Source organism: Rhinopithecus bieti, unplaced genomic scaffold (assembly GCF_001698545.2).
Source record: "Rhinopithecus bieti isolate Rb0 unplaced genomic scaffold, ASM169854v2 scaffold_11966, whole genome shotgun sequence".
Taxonomy (NCBI): Eukaryota; Metazoa; Chordata; class Mammalia; order Primates; family Cercopithecidae; genus Rhinopithecus; species Rhinopithecus bieti.
Window position 1 is genome coordinate 1,341,747 of NW_016807254.1, and position 26,051 is coordinate 1,367,797.

Here is a 26,051-nt window from a genome sequence, read left to right on the forward strand (position 1 = left end):
AACCAATAAATAATTTTTCAGAATCAACAATCAATAAATCTTTGCAAAAATCAAAGCAAAGAAATATACGTTTTGAAAAAATTTTTGTAATATTGAAATTAATCTTTTCAGATAATCATGCTGTTTAAATCATGTTTGTTTTCTTCTGAAATTTCAATCAAGCAAACTGGCTACTCATTCACCTTTATTCATTAGGATGGTAGAAACTTAATAGTATAATCCTTTTTTGAAAACCTCTAGAACTTTTCCTTTTACTGACATTCTGTGTATATTGTTTCCAAGAAAATTCAAACCAGAAAGACAAAAGACATTAGTGAAAACCTAAAACCATTTGACCTTGTCACATTAGCCCTGGGCATTAAAAAGATATAAATTTCAAAGACGACAAAAAGCAAAAGATTTATACAATGAACAGCCAATGGGCAATAGTTTCCACTTTCTGCTCCTACTTAGTCTCATTGGAAGTAAAAAGGCTTATAAAGCCAGAGAGCCATCCAGTTAGAACTCCACTAAGTCAAACTTAAAACAGTCACATGTCTTAAATGAAAATTCAAAACAGAAATCAGGATGAAACAAGTATTTCAAACAATATGTACTACGTATTATTCTTTATATGTATTCCATTTGTTGGGGAAAAGAAGCATATGGACATATAATATCTTCTTTGTGATGAAAATATCAAAAATTAAAGGAAAAGTATATATAATTTAAAATCCATACCAAACACAAATCCAAATATCACATTATAAAATTATTCTCCCTTTCCTCTTGGATCATCATTAAAATCCCATAAAATAGGTAAGGTAGGCATTACCACTTTTACATGTGAAAAAAAAACTGAGAGTCAGATAGTGAGAGCAGAGTTGCTCAACATCTGCTGACCAAGTTGCACGTTCAATATTCAAACACAGATTTGGTTTTATCAAACTTAATATGGTTTTAAAAAAGTCATTTCACATGTAAGAACGTAAATTAAAATAGATAATTTCTACAGTTAATGAAAATAAACTTGTGAAATATTCTAAGGTTGAAGATTATCTTTACACTATGACATTACAAAATCATTTTAGCATTCTATATGTCCTTTGCTATCAATGACATTTCCCTGGTGCTCTTGGGCCTTCTCCCTTCATCCTCTCAATAATGGTAGAAGGTTACATGTACAAAGAGCTCTGACAGACTCAGAAGAAAAATATTCCAATATCAGTGACAATATTATTTAAAATTTCAAAATCACATATATTATATAATAATTTTACTTTTTGGTATAGATGAGTTTAAAAAATTAAGTTCTTTTATGCAAAAATGCTCTGTGGGTGTAAGGACATATATTACTCATTTTCCTATTCCCCAAAGTAAACACCATCTCAATAGTCAAACGTTATAAGATTATGCAAACAAAATTATAAATAGAAAACATTTGCATTAATCATTCCAATTATCATGCTCAATTCTAAAAATATTTAATTCTCTACTTTATATAACTCCCATTTTATCAGCTTGATATGGATGCCATATCATACCGACAGAGCAAAAGTCTATCAGCTAGTATTAAATTTCATTTTTAGAAATAGATTGTCTTTGATCACTTAAACTGCCCAAAGAAATTAAAGCCATTATTTGCCAAAAAATTTCTTGATTTTCTCTATAATATCTTTAAATATTTTATGCTCATTAATGTTGCTTGAGATCCTCTTTTACAATATATGTTAGGTATGTCAATTCCTCTGTGACTTACTGCATATGTCCAAAACATAGCTGAATATTTCATTTTGAAAGTATATTCTGTACCTGGAAAATATTCTGAAAATATCCAAGGAGTTTGTGAATTACTCAAATTACTTACACAGTATTATCTGATGTAGCTGGCTCTGGGAACAAATGTGCTTTTAAATTCAAGTCACAATTTAAAATTTTTAAATTTTAGATTGCATTAAAGTAATTTGAGAAGATTCTTGAATACATATTTCTTTTCCAATGTCAAAGTTTAATAGGTGGAAGTTAAGTCATTTAGTATATACCTGCCTAAAAGATGAACACTATTGTGGAAGAGATTGAGAGATGATTTTATACGTCTTGGAGGAAAATAGGTATATATGTACAAATTATATTGTCCTTATTCACGTGTTTTGTGAGTATTATATAACTTAAACAATTTCTTGTTAAAGATAGTTTCTTTCCCCTACTCCTTGTGCCTTTGATGAAGAAATTAATCATATTAGAGTGAATGGATTTCAATGAAATATTAAGCAGAAGAGAAATACACATATTGTGCTCCTGTTTTGGTTTAGCCAGTTATTCTCAGCAAAGATCCAGATGTTTGGTGGTCTCAAATAGATCTTGAAGCAGGTACCCATTTCAATTGAATGTTAAGGTATTTTTTTAAGTGTTACTTTATATCCTTAGGGAAATCAAATTTAAATCCATCCTAACAGTTTCAAAAAGACATGCAAGTTGAGAGCAGATTAAAAATTGTCCTTCCAGCACTTAATAAGTACCATTTGAGAGAATGAGCCATCCTTCTGAATTGAATTAACTACCTCCTGTATTTTCCAAGGACTATGCTCCTTATAAACATAAACAAATCTGCCCTGAGAGATTTACAGAAGTGTATCTTTGAAAATAAATAAAATTAGAAAGATAAATGGACAATTAAAATTCTACTAAAATTTTAGGGTATGCCAATAATTCATTTTAATTTTTTAAAATTCTATAATGTTATCTTTATAATTCATGTACTAATTTATTTTGATGCAATCTCATTGAATTACTAGAGAAACCTAACTTTTATGGTAGCTTATGAACATCACATATTTATTTTAAACATTCAATGAATTTATTTCTTAAGTATGCTTTACCTGTTTTGAGAGACAGTAAGATTTTGCAGTAAAGGCAGCCAGTGTGAAGAAAATGCTTCCACAGTTGAAATGCTGTTATCATCCAAGTGCAATTCTCTTAGTAAAACAAGATTCTCCAAGGATGGAAGCTATATTTAAATTTGGTTCATTAGTTTATATTAAACAAAATATTTTACCATTTTGTCCAATTAAAAAATATAAAACCTTCCAAAACTAATAACAAATAGATTCTGATAAACTGCATATCATAAAGTATAACAAATTTTTTTAATATGAATAAAATTTCTATTAATTAACTGTATGATATTTAATATTCTTGATATAGGTTACTTCATAGTGAGAAATAAAAGAACAAAAAAATTATTCAAAATTGCTTTTAAAATGTGATTGGCATTGCTATCAAAAGAAAAGTGTTGCATTAATCACAGAAATCAATTAATTCAAAGCAATTACCTCACTCAGATAATTTCCCCGTAACTTCAATATTTGGAGCAATCCACAATTTTCAATGCCCTCAACATCAGTAAGATGATTATGGGAGCAATCTAGGTATACAATGGTAGGTGTATCACAAAGACCTTTTGTACTAATTAACTGATTGTGGTCCAAAATTAGTTGTTGAAGATTTTTCAAAGATTCTAAACCACCTAGAAGAAAAAAGTTATAAGATCACCTGTGTCATACAGTCTTCCAGACTCTAGAGGAAAGTTTACATTTTTTTTTTCTAAATAATTGCACCTTTGTACTTCTCACCATCATTAATTACAAGTGAGGACTTAGTACAAATTCCTGGTGAAACATATCTTATAAATTGTGTTATTATTTAAACTGGCATTTGAGTGACATATTTTTGAATGACATAATTATCTATCAATTGAAAATTGCACACAGTACTAAAAGGCATACACTGGGAATGAACGCTTTATATTCCAATAAGAATAAAACAAGGGATAGATATAAGGACTTTTTTCTTATAAGAATAGTTTTTAACTCATTCCAGAGCCTTTGAGCTTTGAATCCTTGCTTCAGGTTGCATGTATAACATTAGAATGTCATTTTCCTACCATTTGAATGACCTTAGATTCCCAAATGAAGTATGTACAATCTACCAGAACCAATTAATTAGTAGCATATTCTTCAGGTATTTCAATATTGTCATAAGGGACCTCCTCTTTGACCAGATAAACTTAAAATCAGTATGATACTATCTAAAAAATATTAGATGAGCCTTAGAAACCATAACTCAGTGGTCATAAGGAAAAAACTGAGAAGGCTGCTTAAACAAGCCATCAAGAGTTAGCATGAGAAAAAGACGCTGAGGAAGTCTGTAAAAGTTTCATGGAAGATATTAAAAATCTAGAAAATGTTCTTTAAATTAGATACTAGACTATGAATTTTTTTTCTGTAGGTGTTACTCTGTTAGTTAAAATAAGCAATTCTAGAAACTGGAAGTAAAGTTTAAGGTCTTCAGTAAACACTGGTAAGCAGAATGTCTTTCGTGAGAACTATGTATACAGGAGTCCCTGAGGTTACATTTTGGAAAACTGTGCTTCATTCTGATTCTCTTGTCAGACTCCTACGAAGTACATTTTTCAATTAAATGTTGACATAAACATGAGTTTTTTTAATCAAAAAAGGTTATTTGATAATAAATTTAAATATGTAATTAAAAAATAATATTATGTATAAAAATTGATATATGGAATTTATGAAATACATTTATCCTGGGGGAATTTAGAATATCTAACCCAAGATTTGTTATTTTGATTACATATAAATTCACAAAAAGAAAGGGTGAACTGTCTACTTTTTATGAGATGAAGAAATAAAAGAATAAATTAATATTAACAAAATCTTAGAAGAAAACTTAATTCAGCATATATTTAAAAATTCAGATAATGAAATAGGATAATTAGTGTACTATAAAAATATTTCATAGAGATATTTCAAGATATATCTTAAATAAATTTCAAAATTACAGTATCTCTAATAGTTTGAGTCAAATAGAGTAACTTAATGTTATGGATATTATTTCTTAAAAAAATTTTTACGCAAAAAAGTAAATTTTCTTATAATAAGAAATAAATCATGTAATATCAAATAAAGCATGAAAATACATAATAGGCTCACAGAAGAAAAGACAAACTGAAATCCAAATTCAGGCTGTATGTACTCTTACATTTTTAAGCTTTTAATCTATGATTGATGTACTGATATTTTCCTATAATGTAAATTAGCAATTATGAATTAGAGAAAATTGTTATCTACTAGTATCTGGGAATAAACTGTTCTGACTTATCAAATATTTGATTAAGTTAAAATAACAGACCAATTCTATATTATAAATTTCAATGGATTAGATATAGTTTGTTACATATTTTAATAAATATATATTGGCTGTCATGTAATTTAAGGTCTGCTAAAACAGAAAATGTATTTAAATTTTGTAAGCCTTACAATCATATCTGATAAGCATCAATTAATCCACTGAAGCCGACAGCCCAGGCACAATAAAATACCAATGAAAACAGATTACTAGTTGTGTAAAATGAAATGACCTTTATTAAATATTTAAATGTCTCAAGCAATCTGCTTACATAGGCTTAATATTTGTAAAAGCCATATACATTGCTCTTAAGTTTTCCAGAACTAATCTGAAATAGAAATTGCTATTAATTCACTTGGAGTGAAGAACATATTTGTGACACTTTTCAAGGGTCATCTAAGAAAAGAAGCAAGAATGAAACATTAGGTCACATGATGAGGAAAAGTGCAGGATTTGGCAAAGAAAGCTGAAAGGAGAAAGCAGATAAAGCAGGAGAACAATTGGGAGAAGAAACGAGGAAAATGCAAACAGAATTCTGCAACGAAGAAAGGTATAAGAATAAAACTAAAATACTATACAAGTATGAAATTGTATTATGAAAGGCATTTTTATTCATATGAAATTATAAACAGTCCACAGTATTAGGTATAGTTCACAAAGCAATCAGAAGAGATCATTGTTTTGACAGTGATGAAACAGTTTACTAGAGGCATTAGTGGCATAAACAGGATGAAAACTACAGTGCAGTGGAAGTGGAGACAATAACTGTAGACTATTTTTAATATTTTTGATAATGGAGAGAAGGTTCTCCAAAGCCTTGAAGATGGCCTACATGACCCTCCGTGATCTGCCTCTCATAATCTCATTGAACTCATCTTCTACTACTGTCTCTTTTTCTCAGTTCATTCTAACTTGCTGGCCTCCTTGCTTTTCCTCACACATGCCACACGTGCTTCCACCTTAGGGCTGTACATGTTAAAAACAACTAATGGTGTGCCACTTATTAATCTAAAAGGAATTAACAAGAATTATCTGGTAATATCAAATTTTAAAAGACACAATAATTTTCAATCAGTGTACAAGGAAAGTACAATTAACCTAGTCAACATTCTGTTAGAGATTCCAATCTGGTGGAATAACCATGATTTCAAGCCTCAGAATATTAAGAAATATTTTACCTAGCATTTTTACCTCTATGAATCTACTACATAGTGACACACCAATATAAACGAATATATAGAGATGTTCCTGTCTGTATTATTTAAATGCAAAAAAAAAAAAAAAAAAATGGAGACAAGTTAAATGTCCGTCAATAAGGGAACAGTTAAATTATGGAGTGTATCTAAAATGAATATTTATAATCTTTAATACAGAGTAGTACTAAAATGGAAGAATGTCCATGATATATTACTGTATGTAAAACCTAAGCTGTATAACATAGGCTTTTAGCTATTGAGTAAACCTAAATGTAAATATACACATGAACCTTAACTTAAATCTACATATCTCTCATTTTATTGCACAGGACAAGGTCTAGAATGATTCACAAACAATTGTTAACAATGGTCACTCCTGCAAAATGAGAGAAAGGAGGTAAGCAGAAAAATAAAGTTTCACGGTATATTCTGTACACTTCTCTTTTCTATATTTTAAATGAGAATTTACTTCTTGTATAGTGTTTTTTTTTAAAACAGTATATTTGGGAAAAGAATCTGTATTGAAAAGAACTGTTATTTTGTATTTAATTCTGACCACTATTGCCACCACCACCAACAGCGGCAAAAAAAAATGGTTATTGAACTGAACTATTCAAAAATTTTGGAAAACCTGATGCTTTCCCCCATCACAAGTGTTTGTTATATAGCCAAAGTGGGAGAACGCTCTACATAGAAAGAAAGGCACATCTGTTAGATTTTAAGTTGAAAGATTTAAAGAAAATTCAGCAAAATTATTTTTTAAAGGATTCAGTTTGGTCTCTAAAACATTTGTCTAACTATGCAGTGAGGAAAGAGGTGTATTTAAGAAAGGCACATTTTTATTACATAATTTAAAAGTCAGCCTAATCTTTTTTTTTAAGGAAATTATCCAAAAATATGTGAAACTGAGGTCTGCCAAAAACTATGTGAGTGAGCTTGGAAGTAAATTTTTTATTTTCACTGAGACTTGAGAAGATGACGGTCCTGGTTGACAGCTACAAAATGAAACCTCACAGGATACCCTGAGCCAGAACCACTCAGCTAAGTAAGTCATTCCCAGATTCCTCTCAGAAAATGCTAGGTAATAAATATTTGTTGCTAAGGTTTGGGGTAACTTGCTTCACAGCAATATGTAACTAATACAATAAGGATTCTCTATTCTGAAGAAAATAAAACTCAAGAAAGATGAAATGTTGAAAATATTTTGGGCTACAGAAGAACATTTTTAAAAATTCAATACGATTGGATTTCAAAAATATTAAAACAACAGATGCAGGTAAGCAAACAGGCCAAAGTAACACCATGACAGAGCTAATAAATAATTTAGAAACAACATATATGGAACAGAGCTAGAAATTGAGTTGTCCACAAACAGGAGATAATCACACTGGGAATTAAGCATGAAGAAGCAGACGAAGAAGAGACATAGGTTAAATCAACTAAATAATAACACGCATGAGTGAAAGACAAATATAACCAAAATACGGATCATCTATAATTAAAAAAGGAAACCAAACCAAAAGTTTTCAACTATATAAAATCAAAATTTCCAGAAATGTATAAATAACTTAATTCATAGTTTGAAAAGAATATTACTTTCCAAAGAAAACTTTTATGAATGTTTAGACAATAAAATGTCTATCGGTTAAGTTATTGTATAAGGACAAAGAAAATAGTACTTGAGTATCAAGGAAGAAATCAGTTATGAGGAGAGAAAAGTCCAGTTAGCCTCAAGATTTACCACAGCAACACACAATACCATTTATGCAATGAAGCAATGACCACGAAGTACCAAGTGAAAGTGTGACCTAAAAATAGTATGCACATCTACATTCTCATTCAGGTATAAAAACAACTGACAGATACTCTCAAACCTGAAAGAATTCCAAAACTATGGCATCCATTAGACCGTGTTTGGAAAATAAGTTTTATAAAAAGCTAAAGTGAACTACATAATTCAGACAAGCAAGAAGTGAAAGGTTCAGTTATCATACTGACCCACTTTCATACAGATCTAATGCTGCTGTTGGACCAAGCTACAGTGAACAGCGCACAGTACAGAGACCCTGCCCTGCCTAAACATTTCACTTGAAACCCAGAGCCTTCTGTAAACCAAACCCCCATAGACCTGTAATATTCACTTCGGTTTCCACCACCTAAGTGTGCTGGCTGCCACTTCCTGAGACCATGGCTGCGGACCTGGGGACCACCCTGCACCCATCACAATCAGCACCTGAACTCTGGGCTAGCCTGACTGCAGTACAGTCCCTTCGGGACTCATCCGCATTATTCAGTGGACTATCTAGAGGCTTGAGAATGGGTGAACTACTTACCCCAGTCCAACTCCTCTGGCACCTGACTACTATCCCCAGGGTCTGATGTCAGGGCAACCCAACCAGTTAAGACCACCACAACCAACACCCACCGGCATGGGCTCAAAGGTAGAGGGCTCACTTTACAAAAAGCAGAAGGCTGACACCCTGGAGAACAGGTGAGCCATGATGCTGTCTGTATCAGGCTGAGTGACGAGGTTATGCCCTGAAACCATACCAACGAAGAGTTGCAAAACAGATGGTTCTCATGATACTCAACCACACTGTGGGACAGAGAGAGATTACAATGTCATCAGAATTAGAATTCACAAGCCTTGGAATCAGGGTGTGATAGGAAAAGAGAGTATATCCCCACTTATCTAGGAAGAAAAGCCAGTGACTCTCCCTCACCTCTCCATAGAGACCTCAGCTCGCTTCAGCAGGAATTCCTCCCAGCCACCTTCATTACGGCCGGTGCTTATGCGTGTCATAGGTTCATGCTTGTCATATATTCATGAACAAGCCAGGGCCTCCAGCTTTGACCGGCTGTAACTCCCACTGGAATAGGAAGCTCACAGACTAGACACCCAACTACCCAGCCCTTCAACTGAAACAGCAGAGAGTACCTCACAGTAAACACAGACCAGGGTCATACACACCTGCTTGTGTGGCAGCTGGCTCTTACCTGTAAACACCACCTACTGGTTTGCAGGTTAAATTGAGCATCCCAATACAAAACCTTCCCACAGAGTGCATAGAAGTATAGAAGCAAATCCAAAAGTTCCTACAAAACACAACCCTCTCAAGATGAGAAAAAAGCAATGTAAAAATTCTGCCACTGCATTAGTCCGTTTTCACACTGTGATAAAGAACTGCCCGAGACTCGGTAATTTATAAAGAAAAGAGGCTTAATTGACTCACAGTTCCACAGGGCTGGGGAGGCCTCAGAAAACTTATAATCATGGCAGAAGGGGAAGCAAACACATCGTTTACATGGCAGCCGGAACGAGAAGTGTCGAGCAAAAGGGAAAAGCCCCTAATAAAACCATCATATCTCATGAGAACTCACTCACTATCGTGAGAATAGCATGAAGGTAACCACCACCATGATTCAATTATCTTCCACCAGGTCCCTCCTACAACATGTGTGGATTATGGGAACTATAATTCAAGATGAAATTTGAGGGACACAGCCAAACCATATCATTATGCCTCTGACCCCTCTCAAACCTCATGTCCTCACATTTCAAAACACAGTCATGCCTTTCCAACAGCCCCCAAAAGTCTTAGCTCATTCCAGCATTAACCTAAAAGTCCAAGTCCAAAGTCTCCTCTGAGGCAAGGCAAGTCCCTTCCACCTATTAGTCTGTAAAACTGAAAGCAAGTTAGGTACTTCCTAGATACAATGGAGGTACAGGCATTGGGTAAATACACTCATTCCAAATGGGAGAAATTGGCCAAAACAAAGAGGCTAGTGATCCCATGCAAGTCTGAAATCCAATAGGGCTGTCATTAAAAAGTTCCAAAATGATCTCTTTTGACTCCATGTGTCACATACAGGTCATGCTGATGCAAGTGGTGGGCTCTCACAGCCTTAAGCAGCTTCACCCTTGTGACTTTGCAGGGTACACCTTCCTTCACAGCTGCATTCAGAGGTTGGCCTTGAGTGTCTGTGGCTTCTCAAAGCACATGGTGTAAGCTTTCCATGGATCTATCATTCTTAGCTCTGGAAGATGGTGTCCTTCCTCTCACAGCACCACTAGGCAATGCCTCAGTGGGGAATCTGTGTGGGAAAACCAACCCAAATTTCCCTTCTGGACTGCCCTAGCAAAGGTTCTCCATGAGAGCTCCACCCCTGAAGCAAACTTGTGCTTTGACATCTAGGCATTTCCACACATCCTCTGAAATCTAAGTGGAGGTTCCCAAATCTCAATTAATGGCTTCTGTGCAACTGCAGGCCCAACACTACATGTAAGCCACCAAGGCTGGGGGCTTGGACTCTGAAGCAACTGCAGGCCCAACACCACATGTAAGCCACCAATGCTAGGGACTTGTACTCTGAAGCAACAGCCTGAGCTGTATGTTGGCCCCTTTTAGCCATGGCTGGGACACACGGTACCAAGTCCTGAGTCTGCACAAAGCAGTAAGGCCCTGGGCCCAGCCCACAAAACCATTTTTCCCTTTGAGGCCTCCAGGCCTGTGATGGGAAGGGTTCCCTTGAAGACCTCTGGCATGTCCTGGAGATATTTTCCCTATTGAATTGGTAACTAACATTCAGTTCCTCGTTAATTATGCAAACTTCTGCAACCAGCTCAAATTTCTCTCGCCAGAAAATGGATTTTTCTTTTATATCGCATGTTCAGGCTGCAAATTTTCCAAACTTTTATTCTCTGCTTTATCTTGAATGCTTTGCCACTTAGAAATTACTTCCACCATGTAACCCAAATCATCTCTCTAGAGTTCAAAGTTCCACAGATCCCTGACAGAAAAAAAGCTGTCAGTTTCTTTGCAAAAACACAGCAAGAATCACCTTTGCTCCAGTTCCCAAAAGTTTTCTCATCTCCATCTGAGACCACCTCAGCCTGGACTTCATTGTCCATATCACTATAAGCATGTTGGTCAAAGCCATTTAACAAGTCTCTAGGAAGTTCCAAACTTTTCCACATCTTCCTGTATTCTGATCCCTCCAAGTCTCTAGGAAGTTTCACACATTCCTACATTTTTCTTTCTTCTTCTGAGTCCTCTAAACTGTTTCAACATCTGACTGTATCCCAGTTCCGAAGTTGCTTCCACATTTTTGTGTATCCTTATAGCAGTACCCAACTCTACCAGAACAAATTTACTGTATTGTTCTATTCTCACACTGCTACAAAGAACTGTGTGAGACTAGGTAATTTATAAAGGAAGGAGGTTTAATTGATTCACATTTGATCAGGGCTGTGGAGGTCTCACAAAACTTACAGTAATGGTGGAAAGGGAAGCAAACATGTCCTTCTTTACATGGTGACAGGAAGGAGATATGATGAGCAAAATGGGAAAAAACCCTCATAAAACCGTCAGATCTTGTGAGAACTCATTCACTATCATGAGAACAGTATGAAAGTAACTGCCTCCATGATTCAATTATCTCCCACCAAGTCCCTCCCATGGTATGTGGGGATTAAAGGAACTACAAGAGGAGATTTTAGTGGGGAAACAGCCAAACTATATCAGCCACCATTAAAAATCTCAATGTTGTTATACCATCAAAGTATCAATATGGCTCATCAGCAATGGTTCTTAGACAAAGTGGAGACTCAGAGATAACAGATGGATATTTCAAAACATGGATTGCAGGGAAGTCCAATGAGATCCAAGTTAAGGTTGAAAATCAATGCAAAGAACATCTAAAGCAATACAGCAAATGAAGGCTGATATAAAAATTGTAAAACAAATCAATCGGAGATAATGTAACTGAAAACTGCCTTAAAGATTTTCAAAATACAATTGAAAGTTTATCAGTAGAGTAGACCAAAAAGAAAAACGAATTTCAGAGCTTGAAGACCAGTTATTCGAACTAACACAGTAAGAAAAAATAAAGGGAAAAGAACTTTAAAAAAGGAACGAAGTCTCCAGGAAATATGTTATTATGTAAAGCTAGCAAACCTATGAATTACTGGCATTCCAGGGAGAGAAATGAAAAAAGAAAACAACCTAGAAAACATATTTGAGGAAATAATTCAAGAAAATTTCCCTAGTCTTGCTAGAGAGGTAGAAATCTGGATCCAAGAAATCCAGAGGACAACTGCCAGATAATATACAACATAAATATCACCAAGGCATATAGTCAAAAAGTAAGGTCAACATTAAAGAAAGAAACTTAAATGCATCTAGAAAAAAATGGTCAGGTCACATAAAAAGGAAAGCCCATCAGACTAACAGCAGATATCTCAGCAGAAACCATACAAACCAGAAGAGATTAGAAGACTATTATCAGCATTCTCAAAGAAAAGAAAGAAACATAAGCCAAGAATTTCACGTCCTGCCAAACTAACCTTTATAAGCAAAGAAGAAATACAATTTCTTTCAGACAAACAAATGTTAAGGAAATTCACTATCACTAGACCAGCCTTACAAGAGATCCTTAAAGGAAATCTAAACTTGGAGATGAAAGAATGAAAACTGCTACCAACAAAGCACAGCTAAGTATATAGCCCACAGATGCTTTAAGGGAACTAAACAAAAGAAACCACAGATGCTTTAAGGAAACTTCACAATAGTGTCAAAACCTTACATATCAACAAAAACCTTAAATGTAAACAGAATTAATGACTGATATGGTTTGGCTCTGTGTCCCCATCCAAATCTCATGTTGAATTGAGATTTTGGTGGGGATGCAGAGCCAAACCATATCAGTCATTAATTCCAAACACTGGGGGAAGAACCTGGTGGGAGATGACCAGTTCACGGGGCGTATTTCCCCATGCTGTTCTTGTGCTGATAGTGAGTGAGTTCTCATGAAATCTGATGGTTTAAATGTGTGTGGCAGGCCGGACAAGGTGGCTCATGCCTGTAATCCCAGCATTTTGGGAGGCCGAGGTGGGTGGATCACGAGGTCAGGAGGTCAAGACCATCCTGGCTAACACAGTGAAACCCCGTCTCTACTAATAATACAAAAAAAAAAAAAAATTAGCCCAGCGTGGTGGCGGGTGCCTGTAGTCCCAGCTACTTAGGAGGCTGAGGCAGGAAAACGGCGAGAACTCAGGAGTCAGAGCTTGCAATAAGCTGAGATCATGCCACTGCACTACAGCCTGGGTGACAGAGCGAGACTCCATCCCCCCCCCAAAAAAAACAAAAAAAAAAACAAAAAACAAAAACAAAAAAACTGTGTGGCAGTTCCCTCCCTCATTACCTCTCTTTCTTTTGCCACCTTGTAATAAAGGTGTTTTCTTTCTGTTTGCCTTCCACGATGATTGTAAGTGTCCTGAGGCCTCTCAGTCATGATTCCTGTTAAGCCTGCAGAACTGTTAGTAAATTAAACCTCTTTTCTTCATAAATTTCCCAGTCTCAGGTAGTTATTTACAGCAGTGTCAGAATGAACTAATACGGACAATTGGTACCAGGAGTGGCGTACTGTCACAAAGATATCAAAAAATGTGGATGCAACTTTGGAACTGGGTAATGGGCAGAGTTTGGAACAGTTTGGAGGGCTCAGAAGAAGACAGGAAGATGTCTTCCTAGAGACTTGTTTAATTGCTTTGACCAAAATGCTAATAGTGATATGGACAAGGAAGTCCAGCCTGAGGTGGTCTCAGATGGAGAGGAGGAACTTGTTGGGAACTGGAGTAAAGATCACTCTTGCTACGCTTTAGCAAAGAAAGTGGCAGCATTTTGCCTCTGCCCCAGAGATTTGTGGAACTTTAAACTTGAGAGAGATGATTTAGGCTATGTGGCAGAAGAAATTTCTAAGCAGCAAAGCACTTGAGAACTGACTTGGCTGCTTCTAAAAGTATACACTCATATGCGTGAACAAAGAGATTACCTGAAAGTGAAACATATTTAACAGGAAAGCAGGGTATAAAAATTTTAAAAATTTGCAGCCAGGCTATGTAGCATAAAAGAAAAACCCATTTTCTAAGGAGAAATTCAAGCCTCCTGCAGAAATTTTTGAGGAGCCATACGTTAATACCCAAGACAATGAGGAAAATGTTTCCACGGCATTTCAGAGACATTCACATCAGCACCTCCCATCATAGGCCAAAGGGTCAAAGAAGAAAAAATTATTTTATAGGCCAGGCCCAGGACCCAGCTGCTCTGTGCAGCCTCAGGACATGGTTGTGTCCCAGCTGCTCCAGCTCCAATTGTGCCTAAAAGGTGCCTAGGTACACTTGGGGTCATGGCTTCAGAGGGTACAAGTCCCAAGTCTTGGCATCTTCCACATGGTGTTAGGCCTGTGTTTGTGCAGAAGGCAAGAGTTAAGGTTTGGGAGTCTCCGCTTAGATTTCAGACAATGTATGAAAATCCCTGGCTGTCCAGGAAGAAGTCTGCTGCAGGGGCAGAGCCCCCGTTTGGAACTCTACTAGTGTAAGGGGAAATGTGAGGTTGGAGACCTCACACAAATTCCTCACTGGGGCACTGCCTAGCGGAGCTGTGAGAAGAGGGTCACCATCTTCTAGAACCCAGAATGGTAGATCCACTGAAAGCTTGCACTGTGCACCTGGAAAAGCTGCAGACACTCAACGTCAGCCCATAAAAGCAGCTGGGATGGGGTGTGTAACCTGCAAAGCCACAGGGGTGAAGCCTCCCAAGGCCATGGGATCCAACCTCTTACATCAGCATGACCTGGATGTGCGACATGGAGTCAAAGAAGATAATATTAAACTATAAAGTTTAATGACTGCCCTGTTGGATTTTGGACTTGCATGAGGCCTGCAGACCTTTTGTTTTGGCCAATTTTCCCTTTTGGAATGGGAGCCATTTATCCAATGCCTGTACCCCTCTTGTATCTTCTATTTAACTAACTTGTTTTTTATTTTACAGGCTCATAGGCAGAAGTGATGTGCTTTGTCTCAGATGAGATTTTGTTCTTGAACTTTTTGGTGAATACTGGAACGAGTTAGACTTTGGGAGGGCTATTGGGAAGGTATGATTGTGTTTTAAAATGTGAGGAGATGGAATTTGGGAGATATCAGTGGCAAAATTACATGGTTTGACTGTGCCCCCACCCAAATCTTATATTAAAATGTAATTCCCAATGTTGTGGAAGGAACTTGGTGGGAGGTATTGAATCAGCATACAGATATTGCCATGCAGTTCTCATGATAGTGATTGAGCTGTTATGAGATCTGATGGTTTAAAAGTGTGTGGCAGTTCCCCCCTGCTATCTCTCTCTCTCCTGCCACCATGTGAATAAGGTGCTTGTTTCCCCTTCAGCTTCTGTCATGATTGTAACTTTCCTGGGGCCTCCCAGTCATGCTTCCTGTTAAGCCTGCAGAATGGTGAGTCAATTAATCCTCATTTCCTTATATATTACCCAGTATCAGGTTGTTCTTTATAGCAATGTGAGAATAAATTAATACAATGCCTCCTTGAGAATAAACTAATACAATGCCCCCTTGAGGGCACAAATTGAGAAGCCGAATTTTAAAAAAAGACCCATCTATCTGTTGTCTTCAAGAGGTCTACCTCACATGTAACAAAACATATAGGTTCAAAGTAAAGGGTTCCAGAAAGGTCTATCATGCAAGAGAAAACATGGAAGAGCAGGAGTTGCTATACATATATCAGATAAACTATGCTTTAAACCAACAACAGTCAAAAAGGACAAAGAAGGGCACTGCATAATGATAAACGGTTTAATCCAACAAGATGACATAACTACCCTAAACACATACAGACCCAACAATGGAGCTCCTAGATTCATAAAAAGAGTACTTCTAGATCTACAAAAAGACTTATCCACACAGTAATCATGGAGGACTTCAACTTCTCATGGATAGCATTAGACAGATCATCTATTTAAGCAGAAAACCAACAAAGAAATTCTAGACTTAAATTTGACACTTGGGCAATTGGAACTAATAGATATCTACAGAATGTGCTACCCATAAACCACAGAATATACATTCTTCTCATCTACACACAGAACACATGCTAAGGTCAAATTCATACTCAGCCATAAAGCATGTCTGGATGAATTAAAACACACAAAAATCATACCAATCATACTTTTAGACCACAGTAGCATAAAAATACAAATCAACACCAAGATGGTCTCTCAAAACCCACACAATTACATGGAAATCAACTGGCTTCTGAACGACTTTTGGGCAAACAACAAAATTAAGGCAGAAATTTTAAAATTATTTGAAATAAATGAAAAAGGATACACAATATACCAAAATCTCCGGGAAACATCTACAACGGTGTTAAGAGGAAAGTTTATAGCACTAAATGCCTACATCGAGAAGTTAGAAAAATCTCTAATTAACAATTTAGCATCATGCCTACAGGAACTAGAAAACCAAGAACAAACTAATCTCAAAACTAGTAAAAGAAAAGAGGGCCGGGCGCGGTGGCTCAAGCCTGTAATCCCAGCACTTTGGGAGGCCGAGACGGGCGGATCACGAGGTCAGGAGATCGAGACCATCCTGGCTAACACGGTGAAACCCCGTCTCTACTAAAAATAAATACAAAAAACTAGCCGGGCGAGGTGGCGGGCGCCTGTAGTCCCAGCTACTCCGGAGGCTGAGGCAGGAGAATGGCGGGAACCCAGGAGGCGGAGCTTGCAGTGAGCTGAGATCCGGCCACTGCCCTCCAGCCTGGTCGACAGAGCAAGACTCCGTCTCAAAAAAAAAAAAAAGAAAAGAAAAGAAAAGAAAAGAAACAACTAAAATAATCGCAGAACCGAACATAATTGAGACCTAAAAATCCACACAAAGAATAAATAAAATTGAAAGCTCTTTCTTTGAAAGGATAAACGAGATAGATTACTAGCTAGATTAACATGAAAAAAAAATGAGAGAAGATCCAAATAAGTGTCTTGAGAAATAACAAAGCTGACACTACAACTAATGCCACAGAAATACAAAATATCCTCAGAGAGTAGTATAAATAATTCTATTCACACAAGCAAGAAAATACACAGGAAGTGGATAAATTCTTGGGAACATACAACCTTGCAAGAGTAAGTCAGGAAGAAACTGAAACCCTGAACAGACCAATATGGAGTTCTGAAATTGAATTAGTAATTAAAAAAAAAAAGAAAACTAAACTAACTAAAAGGGCCCTGGACCAGATGGATTCAAAGTTGAATTATACAATACCAGGAAGAGCTGGCACCAGTCCTACTTAAACTATTCCACCCAAAAAAAAAAAAAAAAAAAAAAAAAGTGAGGAGGAGGGACTCCCCCATAACTCATGCATTAAGCAAGGCTTTATGAAGCCAGCATCACTCTAATACCAAAATCTGGCAGCGACAGAACAACAACAAAAAAAGGAAACTACAGGTCAATATCCCTGATGAACCTAGATGCAAAAATCCTCAACAAAATACTAGCAAACCAAATCTAGCAGCACATCAAAAAGGTAACTCACCACAATCAAGTACATTTTATTACTGGGATGCAGGACTGGTTCAATACATGCGAATCAATAAATGTAATTCACCACATAAGAAGAATTAAAAACAAAACCATATGATCTTCCCAATAGACACAGAAAAAGCTTTTGATAAAATCCACCATCCCTTAATGATAAAAACTCTCAACAAACTAAGCATTTAAAGAACATAACTCAAAATAATTAGAGCCCTATATGACAAAGACACAGCCAAGATTATAATGAATGGGCAAAAGCTGGAAGCATTCTCCTTGAGAACTGGAACAAGACAAGGATGTCCACTATCACCACTCCTATTCAACACAGTACTGGAAGTTCTAGTCAGAGCAAGAGGGCAAGAGAAAGAAATAAAAGGCACACAAATAAAAAATAGAAGTAAAATACCTCACTTTCTGATGATGTGATTGCACATCTAGAAAACCCTAAAGACTCTGCCCAGAGGCTCCTCAATTTGGTAAATGACTTCAGTGAAGTTTTAGGATACAAAATCAAAATGGAGAAAATCAATAGCATTTCTATACACCAGTAATATTCAAGCTGAGAGCCATATCAAGAATACAAACCCATTTACAATAGACATACACATACAAACACACACGCACACACAGCTAGCAATATATCTAACCAGAATGTGAAAGATCTCTACGAAGAGAACTATAAAGCACGGCTGAAAGAAATCAGAGATAATACAAATGGAAAAACATTCCATGCTCACAGAATAAAGGAATCAACATCATTAACATGGCCATACTGCCCAAAGCAGTTTACAGATATAACATTATTTCTACCAAACTACCAACATCATTTTGTACAGAACTAGAAAAAAAAACTATTCAAAAATTAATATGGAACATAAAAAAGACCATATAGACAAAGAAATCCTAAGCAAAAAGAACAAAGCAAGAGGTATCACACTACCAGACTCCAAACTATGCTACAAGACTATAGTAACCAAAATAGCATGGTATTGGTACAAAAACAAATAGACCAATGGGACAGGATATAGAAGTGGTCTCCAATCTCTCTGACACCAGTGACTGGTTTCACGGTGATATTTTCTGTATGATTCAAGCACATTGCCTTTATTGTGTAATTTATTTCTATTATTATTACATTTTAGTATATAATAAAATAATTACACAACTCACCACAATGTACAATCAGTGGGAGCTCTGAGCTTTCTTTCCTATAAATAGAGGGCTCCATTTGGGGGTGATGAAAGACAGTGACATGCAAAGTGTGTTGCTTATGTCCAGACTACACCGTAATCTCATTTTGGTTTCTGCCTCTCCAGAAAACCCCGTTTCACAAAGATAAAATGCTGCAAATGGAAGCAGGCTTTCCAGTGCTTTTCTGGCAAACTCAGGATATCTATCCAGCTTTGACTTTAATCCAGAATGTATGGAGATTTGAAATTGTCTCAAATGTACTTTTTTCTTTTTCTTTTTTCTTTTTTTTTTTTTTTTTTGAGACGGAGTCTGGCTCTGTCGCCCAGGCTGGAGTGCAGTGGCCGGATCTCAGCTCACTGCAAGCTCCACCTCCCGGGTTCACGCCATTTTCCTGCCTCAGCCTCCCGAGTAGCTGGGACTACAGGCGCCCGCCACCTCGCCCGGCTAGTTTTTTGTATTTTTTTTTTTAGTAGAGACGGGGTTTCACCGTGTTAGCCAGAATGGTCTCAATCTCCTGACCTAGTGATCCGCCCGTCTCGGCCTCCCAAAGTGCTGGGATTACAGGCGTGAGCCACCGCGCCCGGCACTCAAATGTACTTTTAAGGCCACCATCATTTGCAGTCTCAAGCAGTTGATGCTCTTCTAGCATGGCCAAAGTCGATTCACCTGGCTTATTCACAAATGGTCACAGATCCATTCCTTCCCAATTCAGGGGTCTTTTGTGGTTGGGAAATAATGCTAAAAGTTTTGAAAGCTGAGATAGGTGATGATGCAGCAGCTGGGAGAAAGGAGGCCCTGGCTCAGTCTCTTTCAAAAATCTCTGCTACTATTTGAAACATGTAAAAAATCTCAATGTTCACTTGTTGCATCAAAAATTTCAGTTTGGCTTGGAATGCAGCCACTTTATCTTGCCAACTTGAACACAATTATTGTTCTCTGAAGTGACAGGTTGAGTGTGTTGAGGTTGAATATGTCACAGAAGCAAGTGTGGGGACACTTTTTGTGTCATTGAAATGTGCTACCAGTGGTGGCTGTTTTCTAAAATAAATCTTTGGAGTGGCTCTTATAGCTCAAAAACTCTGGCCAGTGATCTACCTTTAGAAAGCCATCTCACTTCTGTGTATAAGAGAAGACATGCGTGCTCTGCATCCATCTTCTCACATACCTGTGCAAACAGATGTGAGTTAAGAGCATGCACTTTACTGTGGTTGACAATTTTAGTCATATCCTGCAAAACATTAATTTCAAGTGACATTTTTGAGCTAGCCAGCATTTCTTTAAGGATGCCACCATGCATAATTTCCATTCAGAAGCAACCTTTTTGACGTGAATAGTGAAACCAGAAAGCTGTCCAGTCATGGTAGCTGCTCCGTTTGTGCATACATTGACACAAAATTACCAATTCCATCCTCATGAGATGTAATTATTTAAATACTTGAATAGTTCTGCAGCTGTTGTGTTGGTTGACAACAAAAATGCACATAACATATCCCCATGCATACCCTCCTGAAAAATATATTGCATAAAGACAAGTATTGTTGCCTTGTTGTCAACATTAATAGACTCGTCAACCTGGATTGTGTACCATGGTGACTCATTAATCCTCTCTAAAAATTACACCTCAAAATCCTCTGCTATTTCATCTAATTGCCTAGATATGGTACTAGCCAAAAGAGGAACATGTGCCACCTTTTAAACAACAATCTCTCTTAAAACTTCATGACAAATGTCCTTAGCAGCAGGCAGGATTAACTCTTCACCAACAGTAAAGGATTTCTTTGCTTTAGCAATGTGATTAGTCTCTAAGAATGATGCCGTCAGTGCAGGCACGTTTGATAAAGTGGTGGTCTTCAATAACTGCTTCTGTTCTTTGTGTCTATGTTTCTTTCCTTTTGAAAAACACCAAAGGTTAGTGCAGACTGCTTGGTCTCCAAGTGACAAAGAAGTTTTGAAGGTTTCATAGGTACATTGTATAGCCAGATGCCAAGTATTATACAAAATGAACTTGGAGAATGTGAATCACTTGTTGCAATGAATTCGTGATTTAAGTAGAAATCTTGATATTTTCTTTCAGATGCAACTTTCTTTTTGTTGGCAGTCTTAGAGTCTTCTGCTGCCTCATCATTTGAAGAGTATTTCACCATTTTCAAAGACACTCTCCAGTGATTTTTGGCTTTTACTCATTTTGGCTAAGGTTATCTTGTGGGCTTACAAAAATTGTGACTAAGACAAGTGCACAGTGCAGGAAAGAGGTGTAGACGGAAATGATAAGTAAAATAATGAGTGGCCCACACACAGACTAAAATAAGTGTTGGTTTCTGACTTGACCCTGCCATAAGTTGCAGTTGTATAATTGAAGTATATCAACAGTCTTGACACCATAAAGCCTGCCACCAAATGCAGCTTAATTGTTACTTGCCACTCATTGATAGCATTGATATGATTCTGCAAGCAATTGATTTATTATGATTTCTGTGCAGTCAAACCTCTCTGCAAATGTTAATCTGTATTTTCAGCTGCTCCCCACATTCTCATAAGGAGTGTGCAACCTAGATCTCTTGCATGCTCAGTTCACAATAGGATTCATGCTCCTATGAGAATCTAACGCTGCTGATGATCTGACAGGTGGTGGAGCTCAGGCAGTAATGCAAGCAATGGGGAGCAGCTGTAAATATAGATAAAGATTCACTCACTAGCCTACCACTCACCTTCCACTAAGGCCTGAATTCTAATAGGCCATGGACCACTACTGGTCCATGACCTGGAAGATGGGGACCCCTGGGATAGAGAACCCGGAAATAAAGCCCTACATGTACAATTATCTAATATTTAACAACTTTTTAAAAAGCAAGCAATGTGAAAATGACTCCCTATTCAATAAATGATGCTGGGATAACTGGCTATCCATATCCAGAAGAATAAAACTGGACCTCTTCACCATATACAAAAACTAACTCAAGATGAATTAGACCTAAATGTAGTACCTCAAACTATAAAAGTCCTAGGAGAAAACCTAGGGACCACCATTCTGGATATCAGCCTTGTCAAAAACTAAGTCCCCAAAAGCAATTGCAACAACGATAAAAAAAATTGACAAGTGGGACCTAATTAAACTAAAGAGCTTCTGTAAAGCAAAAGAAACTATCAACAGAGTAAACAGACAACCTACATAATAGGAGAAAATATTTACAAACTATACATCTGACAAAAGTCTAAGATACAGAATATATAAGGAACTTAATTCAACAAACGAAAAACAAAGAACCTCATTAAAACATGGGCAAAGGACATAAACAGACACTTCTCAAAAGAAGGCTGTATTAGGCCATTCTTGCATTGCTATAAAGAAATAATTGAGACTGGACAATTTATAAATAAAACAGGTTTAATTGGCTCCTGGTTCTACAGGCTTTAGGAAAAGTATACTGCTGGCATCTTCTCAGCTTCTAGAGAGACCTTAGGAAGCTTACGATCATCGTAAAAGGTAATTAGGGAGCAGACATGTCACAAGGTAAAAAAAGAAGAAGTAAGGTAGAGAGGGGGCAGATGCCATACACTTTTAAATCACCAGATCTCATGAGAACTCACTATTGAAAAGACAGCATCAAGCTATCAGGGATCCACACCATGAGTCAAACACCTATCATGTCTCACCTTCAGCATTAAGGATTACAATTCACATGAGACTTGGGCAGGGACAAATAACCAAGTTGTATTTAGATATTTATCTACCCTCTCCCCCTCCCAAATATCATGTCCTTCTCACATTGTAAAATATAATCATGACTTCCCAACAGTCCCCTGAAGTCTTAACTCATTTCAGAATTAACTCATAAGTCCAAAGTCTCATCTGAGACAAGGCATGCCCCTTCCACCTATGTGTCTGTAAAATCAAAAGTAAGTTATACAAGGAGGGTATCAAAAATGGATAAACATTACAATTCCAAAGGGGAGAAATCAGCCAAATGAAAGAGGCTACAAACCCCATGCAAATTTAAAACCAAGGAGGGAAGTCATTAAATCTTAAAGCTACAAAATAATCTCCTTTGACTCCATGTCACACATCCAGGGCACACTGCTGTAAGGGCTAGACTTCCAAGGTCTGGGGAAACTCCACTGCTATAGCTTTACCAGGTTTATCCCCAGAGGTTGCTCTCATCAGCTGGAGTTGAGTGTCTGTAGCTTTTTCGGGTGCAAGGTGCAAGCTGCCAGTGAATCTACAATTCTTGAGTCTGGAAGACAGTGGTACCCTTCTCTTAACTCTACTAGGCAGTGCCTCAGTAGAGACACTGTTGGGCTTCCAATCACACATTTCCCCTCTGACCTACTTTAGTAGAGGTTTTCTATGAGGGCTCTGCCCTTGTAGCAAGCATCTGCCTGGGGCCCGAGAGTTTTCCATATATCCTCTGATATCTACGCAGAGGTTGCCAAGAATCCACCACTCTTGCTCTCTGTGCACCTGCAGGCTTAATACCACGTGGAAGATGCCAAGGCTTATGATTTGCATTAGGTAAAGTGGAAGCCCAAGCTGTACCTGGGCTCCTTTGAGCCATAGCTGGAGCTAGAGCTGTCGGGATGTGGGGAGCAGTATCCTGTGGCCACATAGGGCAGTGAGGCCCTTGGCCTGGCCAAGGAAATCATTCAGTCCCCCTAGGCTGCCTCTTAGATCTCTGTAATGCCTTCATAGCTTTTTCTTATTGTCTTGGCTATCAGCAAACTTGCCTCCTTTTTAGTAATGCAAATATCTCTAGCAAGTAATTAATTTCTCTACAACCTGCTTTAATTACTCTCCCCAAAAAAGCTTTTTTCTTTTTCTGCCATATGCCAGGCTGAAAATTCTCCAAACTTTGTGCTTTGTTTCCCTTTTAAATATAAGTTCCAACTTTAAGTCATTCTTTTGCTACCACATCTGAACATAGGTTGTTAGAAGCAGCCAGGCCAAGTCTGAAACCCTTTGCTGCTTAGAAGTGTCTTTAACCAGGTAACCCTAAATCACCACTCTCAAGTCCAAATGTCCAACAATTACTAGGGTATGAACAGAATGCAGCCTCACTCTTTGCTACAGCATAACACACATAATCTTGCCAATTCCCAATAAGTTTCTCATTTGTATCTGAGACCTCTGCATCCTGGACATCACTGTCCATATCACTATCAGCATTTTGGTAACAACAACTTACCCAGGCTCCAGTAAGTTCCAAACTTTCTCTCATCTTCCTATCTTCTTCTGAGCCCTCCAAACTCTTTGAATGTCTGCCTGTTACGCAGTTCCAATGCTGTTTCAACATTCTTAGGTATCTTTATAGCAATGCCCCTCTTCTTCATACCGATTTCCTGCATGAGACTATTCTTACACTGCCAAGAAGAAATACCTAAGACTGGGTAATTTATAAAGAAAAGATATTTAATTGGTTCATATTCTCCAGGTTTTACAGGAAGCATAGTGCTGACATCTGCTTGGTTTCTAGCGGGGCCTCAGGAAGCTCACAATCATGGCAGAAGGCAAAAGGGGAGCAGGTATGTCACATGGCAAAAGCAGGAGCAAGTGAGACAGTGGGGGTGAGGCACTACACGCTTTTAAACCACAAGACTTCATGAGAACTAATTATCTTGAAGAAAACACCATGTCATGAGGGAGCCTCCCCCATGACACAACACCTCCCATCAGGCCCCAACTCCAGCACTGAGGATTACAATTTAATATGAGATTTGGGTAGGAACAAACATCTAAACTATATCAAAGAAATACATGCAGCCAACAAATAAGTGAAAAAATACTCTGCATTACTAATCATTAGAGAAAAGTAAGTTAAAATCACAATCATATACCATCTCACACTAGTCAGAATGGCCATTATTAAAAAAGTAAAAAAATAACAGCTGTTGGAGAGGTTGCAGAGCAAAGGAAACATTTATACACCATTGGTGAAAATGTGAATTAGTTCAGTGGCTGTTCAAACAGTTTAGAGAATTCTGAAAGAAATTAGAACTATCATTTGATCCAACAATACCATTACTAAGTATATAGCTAAAGGAAAAATCATTCTACCAAAAAGATATGTGCACTTGTATGTTCACTGCAGCATTATTCACAACAGCAAAGACATGGAATTAACCTAGATGAATAGAAACAGGGAACTGAATAAAGAAAATGTAGCACATATACACTATGGAATACTACACAGCCATAAAGAAGAATGAAACCATGTTCTGTGCAGCAACATGGATGCAGCTGAAGACCATTATCCTAAGCAAATTAACAAAGAAACAGAAAACCAAATACTACATGTTCTCAACTATAAGTGGGAGCTAAGCATTGGGTATGTATGGACATAAATATGGGAATAACAAATAGTAGAAACTACTAGAGTGGAGAGAGTGAAGTAGGGAGTGGTTGAAAAAGTACCTATTGGATACTATGCTCACTATCTGGGTAATGGGATTATGCATACATCAAATCTCAGCAACATGAAATTTACCCAAGTAACAAACCTGTACATATTCCCCCTGATATGGTTAGGCTTTCTGTCCCCACCAAAATCTTGAATTGTAATCCCCAGGTGTTGAGGGAGAGACCCAGGTTGGGGGTGATTGAATCATGGTGGCAGATCCCCCCATGCTGTTCTTGTGATAGTGAGTGAGTTCTCATGAGATCTGGTGGTTTTATAAGTATTTGGTAAGTTCTTCCTTTGCTTACTTCTCTCTTGCCTGCCACCATGCAAGACGTGCCTGCTTCCCCTTCAACCATGATTGTAAGTTTCCTGAAGCCCCCAAGCTGTGCAGAACTGTTCCAGCTGTGTGGAACTGTGAGTCAATTAAACCTCTTCCCTTCATACATTACCCCAGTCAAACAGACTAATACAACCCATGAAACTAAAATAAAATTTGGGGGAAAAAAAGTGCAAAAAAACAAATGTTATGTCTCATCTTAGTAAATTATCTGCAAGAAAATTGGCTGAGAATAAATACTACAACCGTAATTGACATGTGGATGCTTTTTGCATTATAAAATGATTTTGGTACCATATATATTTCCAGAATGACTTATTTTATAAATCATTGTACTCTTTTTTTTTTTTTTTTTTTTTTTT

At 37.2% G+C, this 26,051-nt stretch overlaps 1 protein-coding gene across 1 annotated transcript in view; it reads right to left on the reverse strand.

The window, feature by feature from the left end:
• The window catches only part of LRRIQ1 (leucine rich repeats and IQ motif containing 1), a 238,671-nt gene that overhangs the window by 156,345 nt on the left and 56,275 nt on the right, over window positions 1-26,051 (reverse strand). The window contains 2 exon segments of the mRNA XM_017880705.1: window positions 2,859-2,986; window positions 3,312-3,505. Coding sequence (XP_017736194.1) covers window positions 2,859-2,986; window positions 3,312-3,505 — 322 coding nt within the window.